The following is an 18,813-nucleotide window of genomic DNA, read 5'->3' as shown; positions in this document are numbered from 1 at the left end:
TGTGGTTTTGATTTGTATTTCCCTGATGATAAGTGATGTTGAACATCTTTTCATGTATCTTTTGGCCATATGCAGTATTAATAGTGACTATATTAGTTTCCTGAGGTTTATAGCAAATTACTACAATATTGATGATGGCTTAAACACACACACACACACACACACACACACACACGTTTATTCTCTCACAGTTCAAAAATCAGTATCACTGGCCCAAAGTCAAGGTGTTAACAAGGTCATTCTCCCTTCAGAGGCTCTAGGACCTAGAAAAGTCATTCCTTGCCACTTTGCGGCCAGCATTCCTGGGTTTCTGGCCACACCAATCCACCTCTGTCCGTCCCTATGGTCAAATTACCTCTTCCCCCTTTTTTTGTACCAGATCTACCCTTTCTGCTCAGAACACTTATAATTGGACGTACTGCTTACCTGTGTAATCTATGATAATCCTCCCATCTCAGAATCCTTAATGACATCTGCAAAGCCCGTTTTTCCAAATAAGATAACATTTACAGATTCCAGGGATTAGGAAGTAGATATAGGATGCCATTATTCAACCAACTATAGTGATTCTTACCTTAAAGGAAGTCAGTTATGAGGGACTTCTACTTTACATTAATTCTATAATATTTAAATTTTTCAGTAAGGATGCATCTTTTTATAATTAGAAAAAACTAATTGGGGTGCCTCGGTGGCCCAGTTGGTTAAGTGTCTGACTTTAGCTCAGGTCATGATCTCATGGTCCTTGGGTTTGAGCCCCGCTTTGGGCTCTGTGCTGACAGATCAGAGCCTGGTGCCTTTTTTGATTCTGTGTCTCCCTCTCTCTCTCTGCCCCTCCCTTGCTTGTGCTATGTCTGTCTGTCTGTCTCTCAAAAATAAACATTAAAAAAATTTAAGAAAAAGAAAAACTGATTATAGATTTTTAAGAGTAAAAAAAAAAAAGGATAAGTCTAGGGCGCCTGGGTGGCTCAGTTGGTTAAGCCTCTGACTTTGGCTCAAGTCATGAGCTCACGTTCGTGGGTTCGAGCCCCGTGACAGGCTCTGTGCTGACAGCTAGCTCAGAGCCTGGAGCCTGCTTCCCGTTCTGTGTCTCCTTCTCTCTCTGCCCCTCCCCCTCTCATGCTCTGTCTCTCTCTCTCTATCAAAAATAAATAAAACATTAAAAAATATATATATATAAAAAAAAAGGAAGATGTCCAAAACAAGGATAAGTCACTAGCGTTTATTCAACAGGTATTTTTGTAGTGCCTACTGTTTACCAGATTCTGTGTTAGGAATGGAAGCAAATACTATATATTGACAGAGAGAAGCAAATTATACTTGTTTGTTTTGTTTTTTCTTTATCAAGGAGAATAATTTTATAAAGAGTTGAAACCCAAAGTAAGCAAGGTATTAAAGGAATGCTTAGATGCTGTGAATGAAATGTAACCCAGATAATGAGCGAACTGACACGTGACATTGCACAACTGTTATTGTTAATCCTTAATTGTGGAGAAATGATAGGTTCCAGAATTAGGAATGGAAAATACCTTCACTTTCAGAAAGAGTGAAAAGGGGAATTCTGCAAACTTTAGACTGGTGAGCTAAATGTGAAACCTAGAAAAATTTCATTAGTAAGCTATTAATATTTTGGGAATGCTTAGGAAAAAATATGCATCATTAGAGATCAGCTTTCTTCATAAGAGCACAAGATATGTCCGTGTTTATTTCATTTATGAAGTAATTATCAGTAGATTGAGTTACGTTGTAGACAGAATAATTTGCAGCAACAAACTCACAGGGTTGCTTTTGTTTCTACAAAATGGAGAAATGTAGGCTGCTTATCAAGTAGAATCAGATCAATCATTACTAATTAAAAACTACCACAAACGTACTGATTATTGAGGTGAAGTCATCAGGAAACTGCCTTTGATGGTCTGCTTCAGCATTTCATCCTTTTTCAGTCCTGCTGCAAACATGTGTATGGGTATATATAATTAATATATATAGTGTAATTTTTAAAATAAAGTGTTTAACAGCTCTAAGATATAATTTATATACCATAAGATTTACTCATTTAAACTATACAATTCAGTGGTTGTATGTTTACAGAGCTATACAACCTTCATCATAATCTTATTTTTCTAAGTTGATTTTTTATCTTCTTTTTTTGTGTGTATTTATTTATGTTTGGGAGAGAGAGTGCAGGGAGAAATGGAGACAGAGAATCTGAAGCAGACTCCACACTGTCAGTACAGAGCCTGATGGGGGACTCCAACTCATGAACCCTGAAGATCATGACCTGAGCTGAAGTCGGAAACTTAATCGATCAAGCCACTAGGCACCCCCATAATCTAATTTTAAAATGTCTTTATCTATAGTTTTGAAACTTGCCCTTTTTGCTTAAGAATATATTATGGGTATCTGTTTTTGTTGATGCATTTAGATAGAATTGCATCGTTCTTTTTACCATGTGCCGCGTCACGTGTAGCTGTGCGGTGGATTGCTCCAGCAGTTGCTGATGAGCATCTGGAGTGATGGCGTGTTTTGCCATTGTAGATGATGTTGCAAGGAACACGCTTCATCTTTGAACACTCATGTTCTATTGCATTTTTCCTCAATCCTTATTCAAACCTTAAGGTAAACCTTGTTACTCCAACCATTTTATGCCTCAGGAGACAGTTTTTGGGGTTTTTTTTTTTTGTTGTTGTTAATTGATTTTTGAGAGAGAGAGACAGCGTGAGCAGGGGAGGGTCAGAGAGAGAGGGAGATACAGAATCTGAAGCAGGCTCCAGGCTCTGAGCTGTCAGCACAGAGCCCGACGCAGGGCTCAAACCCATGAACCATGAGATCATGACCTGAGCCGAAGTCGGGCACTTAACCGACTGAACCACCCAGGTGCCCCAGGAGACAGTTTTTAAGAGAAATAAAAGCGTAAGTTCACATTGCCAAAATTAACAGAACAGGTACTTGAATAACTTTTTTGTTTTTCCATTACTCTTCTCACCTCTGGGAGTTTGACAAGCTAGAAAGTCTATCCAGAAGAGCAAGGCTAGACTTAGAGAACATTTAAAGAAATTGAGGATGTTTAGGAGGCACACGTTTATTTCTCATTTGTCAACATATACATTCATTGAGCACTCCCTGTGTATCAGAGTCTGCCTGATACCAGCGGTGAACAGACAGTGGTTATGAGACAAATAAGGTCTTCAATTCTCATGGAACAGTTATGTCAGTGAGGGGAGATAAGCAATTAACAACTAAACAAGTAAAATAATTTTGGATAGTAATAATTACTGTCAAGAAAATAGGATAATTAGGTTACCAGAGAAAGTGTTGGTGAAAAGGTAACATAGGGTTGAGCCCCAAATGACTAGAAGGATGTATCTGTCTGTAGACTTTTTGTGTAACCTGAGCAGTGATTACATTTATAAGAATGGAAATGGGGTGCCCAGCTGGCTTGCTGGAGCATGTGACTCTTGAGCCCCATGCTGGGTATAGAGATTACTTTAAAATGTAAGAGTAGAAATAGACAACTATTATATGATACTTAACAATGTTTCGCATTCCGTTGGTACCTCTTACAAACTCTTTTACCCAAACTCTCTGAACCTCAGTTTCCTCATATACAAAGTAAAGACAGCAACCCTGCTTCACAAGGCTGTTAGGATGGTTAAGTTAGGATGTAGGCAAAGTTGTTTAGGACTGCTCCATTACAGGCTCTCAGTATGCACTGAGTGGGGTTTCATGATGCTCCACAGAAAGAAAACGTCTCTCACACTTGATGCAGGTGACAAATGGAATGGCTTTCTTGCATTAGTGATTTCCCTATCAGTGAGGACATTTAAGTAGACTTTAGATGACTGTTCTTCCAGTGTGTTTTAGAAGACATTCATCCAATAAGTGAGGAATAAGACAAATTGTCCACAAAGGTCCTTCCCCATCCTATTGTTAATAATCTTACTGTCTCAAGAGTCCCGGTCCACAGCTTAGGGAATACACCCAAGTATCTGGTTTTGATTGTAAAGGTATCTTTTGGACTAGTGGCTTAAAAACTTTTTTTTAGAGCAACAATACCCTTTCTTCTAAAGAAACGTTATACTTGAAGTCTAATTTGTACAATCTAGAATCATAGCTGCAAGGTGAAGTTGATGAGAGGTTGTCCGTCATATTGTTCACTTAGCAATCCCTTACATCTGTATATACTTTTATTTTAATGTTTATTTTTGAGAGAGAGAGAGAGAGAGAGAGCATGAGTGGGGAAAGGGCAGAGAGAGGGAGGGAGACACAGAATCCAAAGCAGGCTGTTGGCTCTGAGCTGTCAGCCCAGAGCCCAATGTGGGGCTCGAACTTGTGAACCATGAGATCATGAGCTAAAGTTGGACACTTAACCACTGAGCCACCCGGATGCCCCATTTGTATGCATTTTATATGCTTACTAAGCACTCTTTTTTTTTTTTTAAGTTTTTTTATTAAGTACTCTTTATACCAAACATGAGGCCCAAATTCAATGACCCTGAGATCAAGAGTCACATGCCCTTTGGAGCTAGCCAGGCACCCCAGCTTACTATACACTCTTAAAATTATATTTTATTACCATAACAAGTACTTGAGGTAATCTTATAGATTAGAAAATAGGCACAAAGGTTAACTAACTTGTTGCATCCATACAATAATTCTTAAATGGAGCCAGAACTATAACGCAGGACTCTAACTACTAAATTGGTGTTTCCCCCACCCCCAAATACATGGTACTGCTTTATTAATTAATCACTTTATAGCTCTTACTTATTTATTTTTCTTTTATAGGGTTAATTATTTAGATTGTAAAGAATTTCAGCATTCCTGGGGACTTCTGCAAAGGATCTTTTTCAGTTTTGCTCAAGAGAAAGCTCTGCATCTATCAAGTAGCTCTAAAGAAGTACTTTGTGTGGGTTATAAATATAGATGTTTTCATGAAGAGGAGTGAAAAGCCAGAAGGATATAGACAAATGAGGCCTAAGACCTTTCCTGCCAGTAACTACTCTGGCAGTAGCCGGCAGATGTTGCAAGAAATTCGGGAATCCCTTCGGAATTTATCCAAGCCATCGGATGCTGCTAAGGCTGAGCATAACATAAATAAAATGTCAACTGAAGATCCTCGACAAGTCAGAAATCCACCCAAATTTGGGACGCATCATAAAGCCTTACTGGAAATTCGAAATTCTCTACAACCATTTGCAAATGAAACAAGTCGGAGTACTTCAGAAGTTAATCCACAAATGCTTCAAGACTTGCAGGCTGCTGGATTTGATGAGGTAGGAATTTTTAAAGACAAAAGAAAGAATTTTTTTTCCTCACACTACCTAGCATTTTTTAGGTGATCTTCTGCCAAAATAATTCCCTTGACACCATTTAACTGTGTATACAAATCTGTATATTCTATCAGCAAAGAATGTTTACAATTCCATTAATTAGTAAGACAAAATAAAGTAATTATTTCTTTAGTTTTCTCTGTGGTTTCTGGGATTTTAAAGGGTCAAGTCATGAAGTCAGAATGGAAGTACTATTGAAGAAAGCCACTGGGGAAGGCAGAGCAGGTAGGGACTTGTAAAGTAGGAGCCCTGGGGAGTTGTGTAGGAATGACAGCTCGAGGCCTATGAAGTTGAAGTTTATACTACCGAGAAAGAAGTATAATCAGGATTTCATTAAGCAGCGATGTTCACATCTCTCTCAGCCCAAATCTCAAATTCACAAAACTAAAAATTTACATGTTGCTCAATCTGCTAGAACTTACAAGTTTTGCTTTATTTTATTTTTTAATTTACATCCAAGTGAGTTAGCATATAGTGCAATAATGACTTCAGGAGTAGATTCCAGTGACTCATCCCCCATTTATAACACCGAGTGCTCATCCCAGCAAGTGTCTTCCTTAATGCCCCTCCCCCATTTAGCCCATTTCCCCTCCCACCACCCCTCCAGCAACCCTCAGTTTGTTCTCTATATTTAAGAGTCTCTTATGTTTTATCCCCCTCTCTGTTTTTGTATTATTTTTGCTTCCCTTCTGTTCATTAATTTCCACATATGAATGAAGTCATATGATATTTGTCTTTCTCTGACTAATTTCACTTAGCATAATACCCTCTAGTTCTGTCCACATTGTTGCAAAGGGCAAAATTTCATTCTTTTTAATTGCCGAGTAATGAGTAATACTCCATTGTTTGTATACATACCACATCTTCTCTATCCATTCATCTGTCGGAGGACATTGGACTCTTTCCATACTTTGGCTATTGTCGATAGCGCTGCTATAAACATCGGGGTGCATGTACCCCTTTGAAACAGAACACCTGTATCTCTTAGATAAATAGTAGGGTAATTGTTGGATAGTAGGGTAGTTCTATTTTTACCTTTTTGAGGACCCTCGTACTGTTTTCCAGAGTGGCTGCCCCAGTGTGCATTCCCAGCAGCAGTTCAAAAGAGATCTTCTTTCTCCACATCCCGAACAACATCTGTTTCTTGTGTTGTTAATTTTAGCCATTCTGACTGGTATGAGGTGGTATCTCTTTGTGGTTTTGACTTATATTTCCCTGATGATGAGTGATGTTGAGCATATCTTTCCATGTGTCTGTTATCCATCTGGGTGGCTTCTTTGGAAAAGTGTCTATTCCTGTTTTTTGCCCATTTCTTCACTGGATTATTTGTTTTTTGGGTGTTGAGTTTGATAAGTTCTTTATGGATTTTGGATACTAACCCTTTATCTGTTAGGTCATTTGCAAATATCTTCTCCCTTTCCATTGGTTGCCTTTTAGTTTTGTTGGTTGTTTCTTTTGCTGTGCAGAAACTTTTTATCTTGATGAAGTCCTAGGAGTTCATTTTTGCTTTGTTTCCCTTGCCTCCAGAGACATGTTGACTAAGAAGTTGCAGCCGAAGTCAAAGAGGTTTTTGCCTGCTTTCTCCTCTAGGATTTTGATGGCTTCCTGTCATACATCAAGATCTTTCATTCATTTTGAGTTTATTTTTGTGTATAGTGTGTAAGAAAGTGGGCCAGCTTCCTTTTTCTGCATGTCACTGTCCAGTTTTCCCAGCACCATTTGCTGAAGAGCCTTTATTCCATTGGATATTCTTTTCTGCTTTGTCAAAGATGAGTTGGCCATATGTTTGTGGGTCCATTTCTGGGTTCTCTATTCTGTTACACTTATCTAAGTGTCTGTTTTTGTCCCAGTATCATACTGTCTTGGTGATTACAGCATTGTAATACATCTTGAAGTCTGGGATTCTGATGCCTCCAGCTTTGGTTTTCTTTTTCAGGATTGCTTTGGCTACTTTTGGTCTTTTCTGGTTCCATACAAATTTTAGGACTGTTTGTTCTAGCTCTGTGAAGAATGCTGGTGTTATTTTGATAGGGATTGCATTGAATATATAGATTGCTTTGGGTATTATCGACATTTTAACAATATTTGTTCTTCCATCCAGGAGCATGGAGTATTTTTCCATTTTTTTGTATCTTCTTCAATTTCTTTCATAAGCTTTCTATAGTTTTCAGTGTATAGATTTTTCACCTCTTTGGTTAGATTTATTCCTAGATATTTTATAGGCTTTGGTGCCATTGTTAATGGGATTAATTCCTTGATTTCTTTGTTGCTTCATTATTGGTGTATAGAAATGCAACTGATTTCTGTACATTGATTTTATATCCCGCAACTTTGCTGAATTCATGGATCAGTTCTAGCAGTTTTTTGGTGGACTCTTGGGTTTTCCATATAGAGTATCATGTCGTCTGCGAAGAGTGAAAGTTTGACTTCTTTTTTGCCCATGTGGATACCTTTTATTCCTTTTTGTTGTCTATTGCTGAGGCGAAGACTTCCAATACTAGGTTGAATAATAGTCACGAGAGTGGACATCCCTGTCATGTTCCTGACTTTAGGTAGAAAGCTCTCAGTTTTTCCCCATTGAGGATATTAGTGTTGGGTCTTTCATATATGGCTTTTATGATCTTGAGGTATGATCCTTATATCCCTACTTTCTTGAGGGTTTTTTATCAAGAAAGGATGCTGTAGGGGCACCTGGGTGGCTTGGTCAGTTAAGCATCTGACTTCAGCTCAGGTCATGATCTCACTTCTTGTGGGTTCAAGCCCCACATTGGGCTCTGTGATGACAGCTTGGAGTCTGGAACTTGCTTCCAATACTGTGTCTTCCTCTCTCTCTGCCCCTCTCTCGCTCATGCTCTGTTTCTTTCTCTCAAAAGTAAACATTAAAAAAAATTTTTTTTTTTAAAGAAGGATGCTGTATTTTGTCAAATGCTTTCTCTGCATCCATTGAGAGGTTCTTGTGGTTTTTGTCCTTTCTTTTGTTGATGTGATATATCACATTGATTGTTTTGCAGATACTGAACCAGCCCTGCATCCCAGGTATAAACCCACTTGGTCATGGTCAATAATTTTTTTAATGTATTGTTGGCTCCAGTTGGCTAGTATCTTGAGGATTTTTGCATCCATGTTCATCAGGGAAATTGGTCTATATTTCTCCGTTTTAGTTCTTTGTCTGGTTCTGGAATCAAAATAATGCTGGCTTCATAGAATGAGTTTGTCATTTTTGGAACAGCTTCAAAAGAATAGATGTTATCTTATTTAAATATTTGGTTGAATTCCCCTGGACAGCTATCCAGTCCTGGACTCTTGTGTTTGATTACTAATTCAATTTCTTTGCTAGTTATGGGTCTGTTGAAATTTTCTGTTTATTCTAGTTTCAGTTTTGGTAGTTTATGTTTCTAGGAATTTGTCCATTTCTTCCAGATTGCCCAATTTAATTGGCATATAATTGCTCATAATAGTCTCTTATTATTGTTTGTATGTCTGCAGTGTTGGTTGTGATCTCTCATCTTTCATTCTTAATTTTATTTATTTGGGTTCTTTCCTTTTTCTTTTCGATCAAACTGGCTAGGAGTTTATCAACTCTTTCAAAGAACCGCTCCTGGTTTCATTGATCTGTTCTGTTTTTTTGATTTTGATAGCACTGATTTCTACTCTAATCTTTATTCTTTTCCCATCTTTTGCTGATTTTGGGTTTTATTTGCTGTTCTTTTTCTAGCTCTTAGGTATAAGGTTAGGTTGTGCATCTGAGACCTTGCTTCTTTAGGAAGGCCTGGATTGCTAAGTACTTCCCTCTTATGATCACCTTTGCTGTGTCCCAGAGGTTGTGGGCTGGGGTATTACCATTTTCATTGGCTTCCATGTACTCTTTCATTTCCTCTTTAATTTCTTGGTTAGCCCATTCATTGTAGGATGTTTTTTAGTCTCCAAGTATTTGTTGTCTTTCCAAATTTTTTCTTGTGGTTGATTTTGAGTTTCATAGTGTTGTGGTCTGAAAATATGCATAGTATGATATCGATCTTTTTGCACTAGTTGAGGGCTCATTTGTGTCCCAGTATGTGATCTAATCTGGAGAATGTTCCATGTGCACTTGAGAAGAATGTATATTCTGCTTTAGGATGAAATGTCCTGAATATATCTGTTAAGACCATCCAGTCCAGTGTGTCCTTCAAAGCCATTGTTTCCTTGTTGATTTTCTGCTTAGATGATCTGTCCATTGCTGTAAGGGGGTGTTGAAGTCCCCTACTATTATAGTATTATTCTTTGTGATTATTTATGTTTGTGGTTAATTGTTTTATATATTTGGGTGTTTCACATTGGAGACATAAATGTTTACAATTGTTAGGTCTTCTTGGTGAATAGACTCCTTAACTATGATATGTTGCCCTTCTTCATCTCTTGTTACAGTCTTTATTTTAAAATCTAGATTGTCTGATATAAGTTTGGCTACTCTGACTTTCTTTTGGTGACCATTAGCATGATAGATGGTTCTCCATCTCTTTACTTTGAATCTGAAGGTGTCTATAGGTCTAAAGTGGGTTTCTTGTAAAGAGCATATAGATGGTTCTTGTTTTCCTATCCATTCTGCTACCCTATATTTTTTGATTGGAACATTTAGTCCATTGACATTTAGAGTTAATACTGAAAGAGATGCATTTATTGCCATTGTGTTGCCTGTAGAGTTGGAGTTTCTGGTGGAGTTCCCTGGTCATTTTTCATCTTAGTTGCATTTGGTCTTTTTTGTTTTGTGTCATCTATTCTCCCCTTATATAGTCCCCCTTAAAATTTCTTCCAGGGCTGGTTTAGTAGTCACAAACTCCTTTAATTTTTTGGGGGGGAAACTCATTATCTCTCCTTCTATTTTGAATGATAACATTGCTGTATAAAGAATTCTTGGCTGCATATTTTTCTGATTCAGCACATCTAATATATCCTTCCACTCCTTTCCTTTCTGGCTGCCAAGTTTCTGTGGATAGGTGCTGTGAACCTGATCTGTCTTCTCTTGTAGGCTAAGCACTTCTTTTTCCATTGCTACTATCATGATTCTTTACTTGTGTGTGTATTTTGTGAATTTGACTATGGTATGCCATGTTGATGGTCAGTTTTTATTGAATCTAATGGGAGTTCTCTGTGCTTCCTGGATTTTGAGGTCTGTGTCTTTCCCTAGTTTAGGAAACGTTTCTGCTATGATTTGCTTACATAAACCTTCTACCCCTTTTTCTCTCTCTTTGTCCTCTGGGACCCCTATGATTTGGATGTTATTCCTTTGAAATGAGTCATTGACTTCTCTTCGAAGTTTTATTTTAATGAAATTTCAGTTCATGTTCAGTTCAATTCTTTAATATTTACCTTTAGAACTCATATTGAAAGTTTTTTGTAGCATTTACTTATTTATTATAATATTTTGTTTAGGTTATTGATGAAATTTATTTTCCACGATTACACACTTTCTGTGAATATTTTAGGTGGCAGAAATCATTTTGGATACACATTGCCCATGGAAAATGTAAATGTGAATGAACAAATACTGTGTTTTCCTTCAAAATTATAGTAACTTTTTTTTACTGATTATAAAAGTGCATATTTTTGTTAAAAATTTAAAAATGTAAAGAAGAAACAAAAATTACCTTTAGCTCTACTACATAAAGATAATTACCTTTAAAATTCTTCCATTATTGTTAATGTCGGTGGCCACGTTTTCAGATATCTCATGTTCAGAACTTTAGTATTCATTGAAAAGGGAGATTCCATCCAAACCAAGGAGAGAAAAGATGAATCTTTCTGGCCTATTCTGTTCATCCATTTGATAAATATCATTACTATCATTTTTATGCTTAAGTATCCTAAAAATACTAGAATTGTACCTGAAAATAGAGAGAGAGAGAGAGAGAGAAGAGAGAGAGAGAGGAAGAGAGGAACTGTGATGTTTTACTGGTTAGTAGTTGGAGAATTAAGGAAATGGCTCACATTATAGAGTTTTTCCAGAGTACTTTTTTTTTCCTGTTCCCTTAGCTAGAAGACAAAGAGTAAAGAAGGGACTGAATCATTGACCTTATTCTTTCCTTTTACATATTGCTAGGAAAAGAGCATTTAGAAAAATCACATGGCTATAAAGACTCATAAGTGGTAATAACGTCAGAGAAGTCACCTCAGTAGCTATGTATTTCTTACTGTGTGTCAACGCTTCAATCAGTAGAATGAGTCATAGAAACATGGTCTGTTCCTTTAAGGAACTCAAAAATTCTTTCTATGATGTAGACAGTTTTACAGAATCTAAAGCATTAGTTAATGCTCTATTTTTGTGTGTGTGTAATTGGCATACAGTGTTATATTAGTTTCAAGTATGTAACGTGTTGATTTGACAATTCTGTATGTTACACGTTCATCACGGGGAGTGTAGTCACGGTGTGGCATCATACAGTGTTATTAGAACATTATTGAGTATATTCCTATGCTGCACTTTTCATCTTCATGATTTGCTTATTTTATAACTGGCAGTGTGTATCTCTTGATTCCCTTTATCTATTTTGCTCGTTCCCCTACCCATCTCCCCTCTAGCAACCACCAGTTTGTTCTTTGTATTTGAGTCTGTTTTTTTCTTTGTTCATCTGTTTTGTTTCTTAGATTCCCCATATAAGTGAAATCATATGGTATTAGTCTTTATTTGACTTAACTTCATTTAGATCAATGGCCTATTCTTTATCTGTTGGCAATAATAACAATAATTACTTCACATTACAAAGATATGTTAGCTTTATTACCACCACACACTTCAAAATTGTCACCTTATGACATTAATAACCCCTCAAGCAAAGTAGCTTTACTGAAAGCATTTAGACATTTGTCAATCCTCACTTGTCCAAATAATAAAATTAGGGTAGTATTTATTTCCATGGTGATATAAAGGAAATGATAATGGCAAATTTTCTCCGCTGCCTTCTTGTATCACTCATTCTGATAGCCTCCCATTATATTGAAGAATTTGTTTAATATCCTAACTTGGTGCTTTAAAATTTTTATCCAGTTTTCACTTCATTATTTTATCATTTCATGAATCTTATCTATTCCTTTACACCAGGTTCAAAGCTGTTGCAATTTTCTGAGAATATGTTTCTAGTGGTCTTTAAGATTAAAGCCTCAGGGGCACTGGGTGGCTCAGTCAGTTAAGTGTCCGACTTTGGCTCAGGTCACGATCTCACGGTTTGTGAGTTCGAGCCCCATGTCGAGCTCTCTCCTGTCAGCCCAGAGCCTGCTTTGGATCTTCTGCCTCCCTCTCTCTCTGACCCTTCCCCACTCATTTTTTTTCTCTCTCTCTCTCTCATAAGTAAAACAACAATAAAAATTAAAACCTCAGTTGTTTTGAGATTAAGTTCTTTGTAGGAATAAATGTTAAACAGGATTGATGCATTCTTGGGGTACATAAATCTACAATCACTGCAGTGTATTTTTGCTTCTTAGCATGAAAAAGCTATAGTAAGATGGACACAATGTTTCTTAGGTAAAAACATCTATTCCAGAGTTACTGATATGAAGGTGTTCTGTTTTACACTGGTGCTAACACTCCGCTTATGGAACTTTGGTGTATAGCAATAACTTTTCAAAAATAAAAGCCAGCATACTAATCACCGGCTGAAATTGTGGTGCATTTAACGAGAATATGGTTCCGTCGGTATTGAAAAAGGATGGTGAGTGCCAGTGAGATGATGCTGCTCTGTGGTAGTAGCATGAATACAGTGCATTTGGCTTAACCAGTTTTATTTATTTATTCAAATTTTTATTTAAATTCTAATTAGTTAACATACAGTGCAACAATGTTGGTTTCAGGGGTAGAATTTGGTGATTCATTACTTACATACACCTAGTGCTCAGCCTAACAAGTACCCTCCTTCATCACCCATCTAGCCCATTTCCCACCCACCTCCCTCCATCAAGCCTCAATTTGTTCTTTAAGTGTCTCTTAAGGGGGGTGGGGAAGTCTCTTATGGTTTGTTTCCTCTCTTTTCTCCCCCCTCCCATATGTTTATCTGTCTTTCTCTGACTTACTTTGCCTAGCATAATATACTCTAGTTCCATCCATGTCCTTGCAAATGGCAAGATTTCATTCTTTTTGGTGGCTAACATTTTATTGTATACATACACCACATCTTCTTTATCCATTCATTAGTTGGTGGACATTTGGGCCCTCTCCATAGTTTGACTGTTGCTAATAATTCTGCTATAAACATTGGGGTGCATGTACCATTCCGAATCTGTATTTTTGTATTTATGTATTTTTGTATTTATCCTCTGGGTAAATACCTACTAGTGTAATTGCTGGATCATAAGGTAATTATATTTTTAATTTTTTGAGGAACTTCCATACTGTTCTTTTTAAAAATTTTTTTTTCTTTTTAATATTTATTTTGAGAGCGAGCGAGCAGGGGAGGGGCAGAGAGAGAGGGAGACACAGAATCCGAAGTAGGCTCTGGCTTTGAGCTGTCAGCACACAGCCTTATATGGGGCTCGAACTCACAGACTGCGAGATCATGACCTGAGTCAAAGTCCAATGCTTAACCAACTGAGCCAACCACCCAGGCGCCCCTAAGAACTTTCCTACTGTTCTCTAGAGTGACTGCCCCAGTTTGCATTCCCAACAACAATGCAAGAGTGTTCCTCTTTCTCCACATCCTTGCCAACATCTGTTGTTTCTTGTGTTGCTAATTTTAGTCATTCTGACCGGTGTGAGGTGGTATCTCATTGTGGTTTTGATTTGTATTTCCCTGATGATGAGCGATTCTGAGCATTTTTTCATGTGTCTGTTAGCCATCTGGATGTCTTCTTTGGAAAAGTGGCTATTTGTGTCTTTGACCCTCTTGTCTTTTGACCATTTCTTCACAGGATTATTTGTTTTTTTGGGTGTTGAGTTGATATAGATTGTGGATACTAACCCTTTATCAGTACATCATTTGCAAACATCTCTCCCATTCCAAATAGGCTGCCTTTTAGTTTTGTTGATTGTTTCCTTTGCTTTGCAGAAACTTTTTATCTTGATGAGGTCCCAGTAGTTCACGTTTACTTCTATTTCCCTTGCCTCCAGCAATGGCAACATGTCTAGTAAGAAGTCACTCCAGCAGAGGTCAAAGGGGTTGCTCTGTGTTTCCTCTAAGATTTTTATAGTCCTATGGCTCACATTTAGGTCTTTCATTCATTTTGAATCTATTTTTGTGTATGGCTTAACTAGAAGTTAAGGACTCCCTGCTGAATTTTAATTTGTGGTGATTTGTATTAAAGTTACACATAAAGTAAAACTTATTAATTCTTTTGTATCTTCCTACAAATTTGCAGAAGTCTGAGTGGCATAAAATGTGATCACACTGTAACTTTTGTTTCAGTTAAGAGTTTGGTTGCTTTTAACAAAAATCCAAATAATAATGCTTTAAACAAAATAGTGACTCAGTTTATATAGCTAGCATTGGTTCAGAACATAGGATTCTTATGAGTTTCTTGAATCTTCCTTCTTGGTGGCATCATGCTTTAGCACAGATGTCATATTTTCTGTCTACAAACCAAGATGCAGGAAATACCAGCACCTAAAACCAGGGATAGCAACATTCTTTCAGAAATCCTTGCTTTTGTTTCATTGTCAGAAGTGTCATGTGGCCACTGTAGCTATAAGGTAGCATTCTCTCAACAAAACTAGTAACTTTTTCCAAGAAAGGGAAAATGGATCTTGAGCAGGCAGCAAGGCTCTCCCACAACCTTTGTTTTGGTTGGTCTCACCCTAGTCATTTCATTAGGAGGGTCATCTGTCAGCAGCCTATTCACATGTTAGTCTTACTCAGCCATTTCTCATTTTCAAATATTATTTGAAATACTAGCACCTCTAGGACAAGTAAATAGGTGCCTCCCTCTTGCAAAAAGTCCACTTACATACTTCCTTCATGTTAGTGTATAATTTAGGTTTCTGTATAAAGGACAGGGAGCAGGGCAGGAGGACCGCCCATATCTGACCTCCAGCTCCCGTGCCTCTGTGCTTCTACGGGTCGTTGTCCTTGTCTTCTTCTTCTTCTTCTTCCTTCTCTCTTCTTTTTCCTCCTCCTCTTCCTCATTTATTTATCTTTGGGAGAGAAAGAGCTTGAGCAATGGAAGGGTACAGAATCCAAACAGGCTCTGCGCTTGACAGCAGCTAGCCCGATGTGGAGCTTGAACTCAGGAATCGTGAGTTTGTGACCTGAGCCAAACAAAGTTGGATGTTCAACCCACTGAGCTACACAGGCATCCTACATGTTTTCTTACTTAGTCCTCCCATCAACTCTGAGTGTGTTGCAGATGAAGAAGTTGAGCTTTGAAATGTTGAATAATTTGCCAAAGTTGATACAGTTCTAAAGTGGACCACTTAAAGAAACCTGCAATCCCTGGAATGTATTTTTGCTTCTAATCATAAAACACCAAAGCACAGTAATGTGAGGCTGCAGGAGCTCAGACTTACTTCTGTGTGATTCCAAACTCCCTGCCTTGTCATCATACCATGTAACTTCCTAAAGTCTTCATCACATAATTATGTACAGGCTAAGTGCTTTTCTTCTACTGTTTGTCCTAGATTCATGTCCTTGTAAATAAGGTTCTCTGAAGATGTAAGCTCTATGGATAGAAACAAAAACTATATAGCTCTTTTACTAATAAAGACAGACAGAGATGGTTACTAAAATGTTTTAATGATACAAAAGAGTGGTTTCCAGTATTTTGTTTGCTATCTTTTTAACAAACTGATAAGCTTCTTTGTGTAAGTGTGAAATTAAGAATGAGAAATAATCAGTTATGCTACATTATGATTGTCCCAAAAGTTAATTTTATAAAAGAGTAATATGTTACATAAAGGTGAAAATATTAAAAGTATGAAAGATTTGAGGATTTATTTTCTTTTTTTACTTTGAGTTTGTATGGGTGTTTATAGTGGTTTTACACACAGGACATTAATATTATGGTTTGAGGCCCTGTTCTTCATAATTATGGATTTCTCTAGTGGAGTTCATAGTGCTTTTGCCTCTTAATTAATTATTATCATACTCAAACTTTGCTTCTTTTTTTTAAACTTCATACCAGGATATGGTTATACAAGCTCTTCAGAAAACGAACAATAGAAGTATAGAGGCAGCAATTGAGTACATTAGTAAGATGAGTTACCAGGACCCTCGCCGGGAGCAGATGGCTGCGGCTGCTGCCAGACCCATCAACGCCAGCTTGAAGCCAGGTGACAAATCAAACAGTTTTTCCTCATTTCTTAAGAGTATCATTTTAAAATTACTTAAATATATCAACTCTTGGGGCACCTGGGCCTGTCAGTCGGTTGAGTGTCCGACTGGCTCAGGTCATGATCTTGCAGTTCTTGAGTTCGAGCCCCATAAGGGGCTTACTGCCGTCAGTGCAGAGCCCACTTCAGATCCTCTGTCCCCCTCTCTCACTGCACCTCCCTGGCTTGCTTGCTTGCTTGCGCTCGCTGTCTTTTTCAAAAATAAAAAATAAATATATGGGGTGGCTGGGTGGCTCAATCAGTTAAGCGTCTGACTCTCAGTTTCTACTCAGGTCATGATCTTACAGTTTGTGAGTTTGAGCCCTATATCGGGCTCTGTGCAGACAGTGCGGAGCCTGCTTGGGATTCTCTCTCTCTCTCTCCTCCTCCTCTGTCCCTGCCCCTCTTGTGCTGTCTCTGCCTCTCTCAAAATAAATAATAAACTTAAAAAAATTTTTTTAAATAAACTCTTTAGTCTCAGAAATTGTTAAAAGCTTTACACTAAATAAAAGTCTCAAGTCAGGGAAATGGCACGATAGTGTCATACCAAAATGAATTTGTGAGTGGGACCCTTCAAGTTGCATAGGTAATTTTGATAAGCAATGGTTGAAAACTACTTGGTTATAGTGAAGCTAAAATATTTCTTTTTAACCACAATTATCATATTCAAACTATTCTTTTCCTCTTTTTATAATCTTGTTTTATTATAATTAGTGGAAGATACTCATCACAGAATATTTAGAAAGTACGTAAGCAAAAAGAAAACCCCGCTATTAATACATACAAGATTTTTGTGTGTTTTGTTTCTCAGTCTTTTTTTCCTGTGGAAAACTGAAGTGGGTTTACATGTGTGTATTTTGATTCTTGTAAGCAAAAAATGGGGTCATACCAAAACCTACTTGATTCACTTCATGTACAATACATAACTTTCCTTGTTATTAACTACATTAGGTTGTATTTATCACCTATTTTATGTAAACAGTCTCTCATTTTTTGGCATTTGCCTTGTTTCCTTTTTTTGCCATTATAGACAAATCTTTGTACCTAAATTTTGTACATTCCTGATGACTTTGTAAAGGAAAATTTCAAAGTCCTATAAAAATTTAACATTTTTCTTAGATATTGCTGTTCAGAAAAGTGTTTTCAACTTATATGCTCCTGATCAATTTAATATGAGAATGCCTAGGGGCACCTGGGTGGCTCAGTTGGTTTAGTGGCTGACTTTGGCTCAGGTCATGATCTCTCCTTCCGTTAGTTTGAGCCCCACCTTGGGCTCTTTGCTGACAGCTCAGAGCCTGGAGCCTGCTTTGGATTCTGTGTCTCCCTCTCTCTCTCTGCTCCTCCCATACTTGTACTCGTGTCTCTCTCGCTGAAAAATAAACAAACATTAAAATAAAATGAATATGAGAATGTCTATATTTGTAAATCTAGGTATTATGATTTTTGTATATTTAACTGCTGTGGAAATAATGTCTTATTTTTTAAATTTTATTTTGAGAGAGAGTATGAGTAGAAGAGGGGCAGAGAAAGAGAGAGAGAGAGAGAGAGAGAGAGAGAGAGAGAGAATCCCAAGCAAGCTCTGTGCTGTCAGCACAGAGCCTTATGTGGGGCTCAAACTCAAATCGTGAGATCATAACCTGAGCCAAAATCAAGAGTCAGATGTTCAACTGACTGAGCCACCCAGGCACCCCAATACTCTCTCATTCTAATATTCACATTCATTTGATCACAGATGTTGAACATTTGTTTATCAGTTATTTTTATTTTTTAATTTTTTAAAAACTTAATTATTTTGAGAAAGAAAAACGGGAATGGGGGAGAGATAGTGGGAGAGAGAGAATCCTAAGCAGGCTTCTCACAGTCAGCACAGATCTTGACCTGGGGCTTGAACTCCTGAACCATGAGATCATGACCTGAGCAAAAATCAAGACTTGGATCCCCAACCAGCTGAGCCACCCAGGTGCTCCTGTTTATCAGTTATTTTTAAATTGGCATTTTTATTCTTTGTTAATCTTGTGTCCATCTTTTTTTTTTATTGGTTTATAATATTTATTTGTTCTTTCATTCACTCAGCAAATTTTTATTGATCACCCACTGTTTCGGGCCCTTTGCTCAGCACTGTGTTATAAAGTTCTTGGCCTTTTGTGGAGATGATGGTCTAGTAAGGGAGATCAAACACTCTCAAATGAATACACGTAGGATTACAACTGCATACAT

General features: G+C 37.5%; 1 protein-coding gene and 1 long non-coding RNA gene across 2 annotated transcripts in view; one reads left to right on the top strand and one right to left on the bottom strand.

Annotated features, from left to right (window-relative positions):
* LATS1 (large tumor suppressor kinase 1) overlaps positions 1–18,813 on the top strand; it is a 55,008-nt gene that overhangs the window by 13,108 nt on the left and 23,087 nt on the right. The window contains exons 2-3 of the mRNA XM_029943914.1: positions 4,786–5,273; positions 16,410–16,557. Of these exons, the coding sequence (XP_029799774.1) occupies positions 4,932–5,273; positions 16,410–16,557 (490 nt within the window). The 5' untranslated portion in view covers positions 4,786–4,931. The remainder of the gene's footprint in view (positions 1–4,785; positions 5,274–16,409; positions 16,558–18,813) is intronic.
* Positions 1,677–11,495, bottom strand: LOC115295738. Its single transcript, XR_003910554.1, has 3 exons — positions 11,476–11,495; positions 10,984–11,047; positions 1,677–1,945 (listed from the first exon to the last, which is right to left on the bottom strand). It is a non-coding gene; the product is annotated as an uncharacterized LOC115295738 (long non-coding RNA).

The sequence above is a fragment of the Suricata suricatta genome, chromosome 7 (assembly GCF_006229205.1).
Source record: "Suricata suricatta isolate VVHF042 chromosome 7, meerkat_22Aug2017_6uvM2_HiC, whole genome shotgun sequence".
NCBI classification, from domain to species: Eukaryota; Metazoa; Chordata; class Mammalia; order Carnivora; family Herpestidae; genus Suricata; species Suricata suricatta.
Note: the sequence above shows the minus strand (reverse complement) of the source record. Positions and strands in the feature narration are given on the sequence as shown.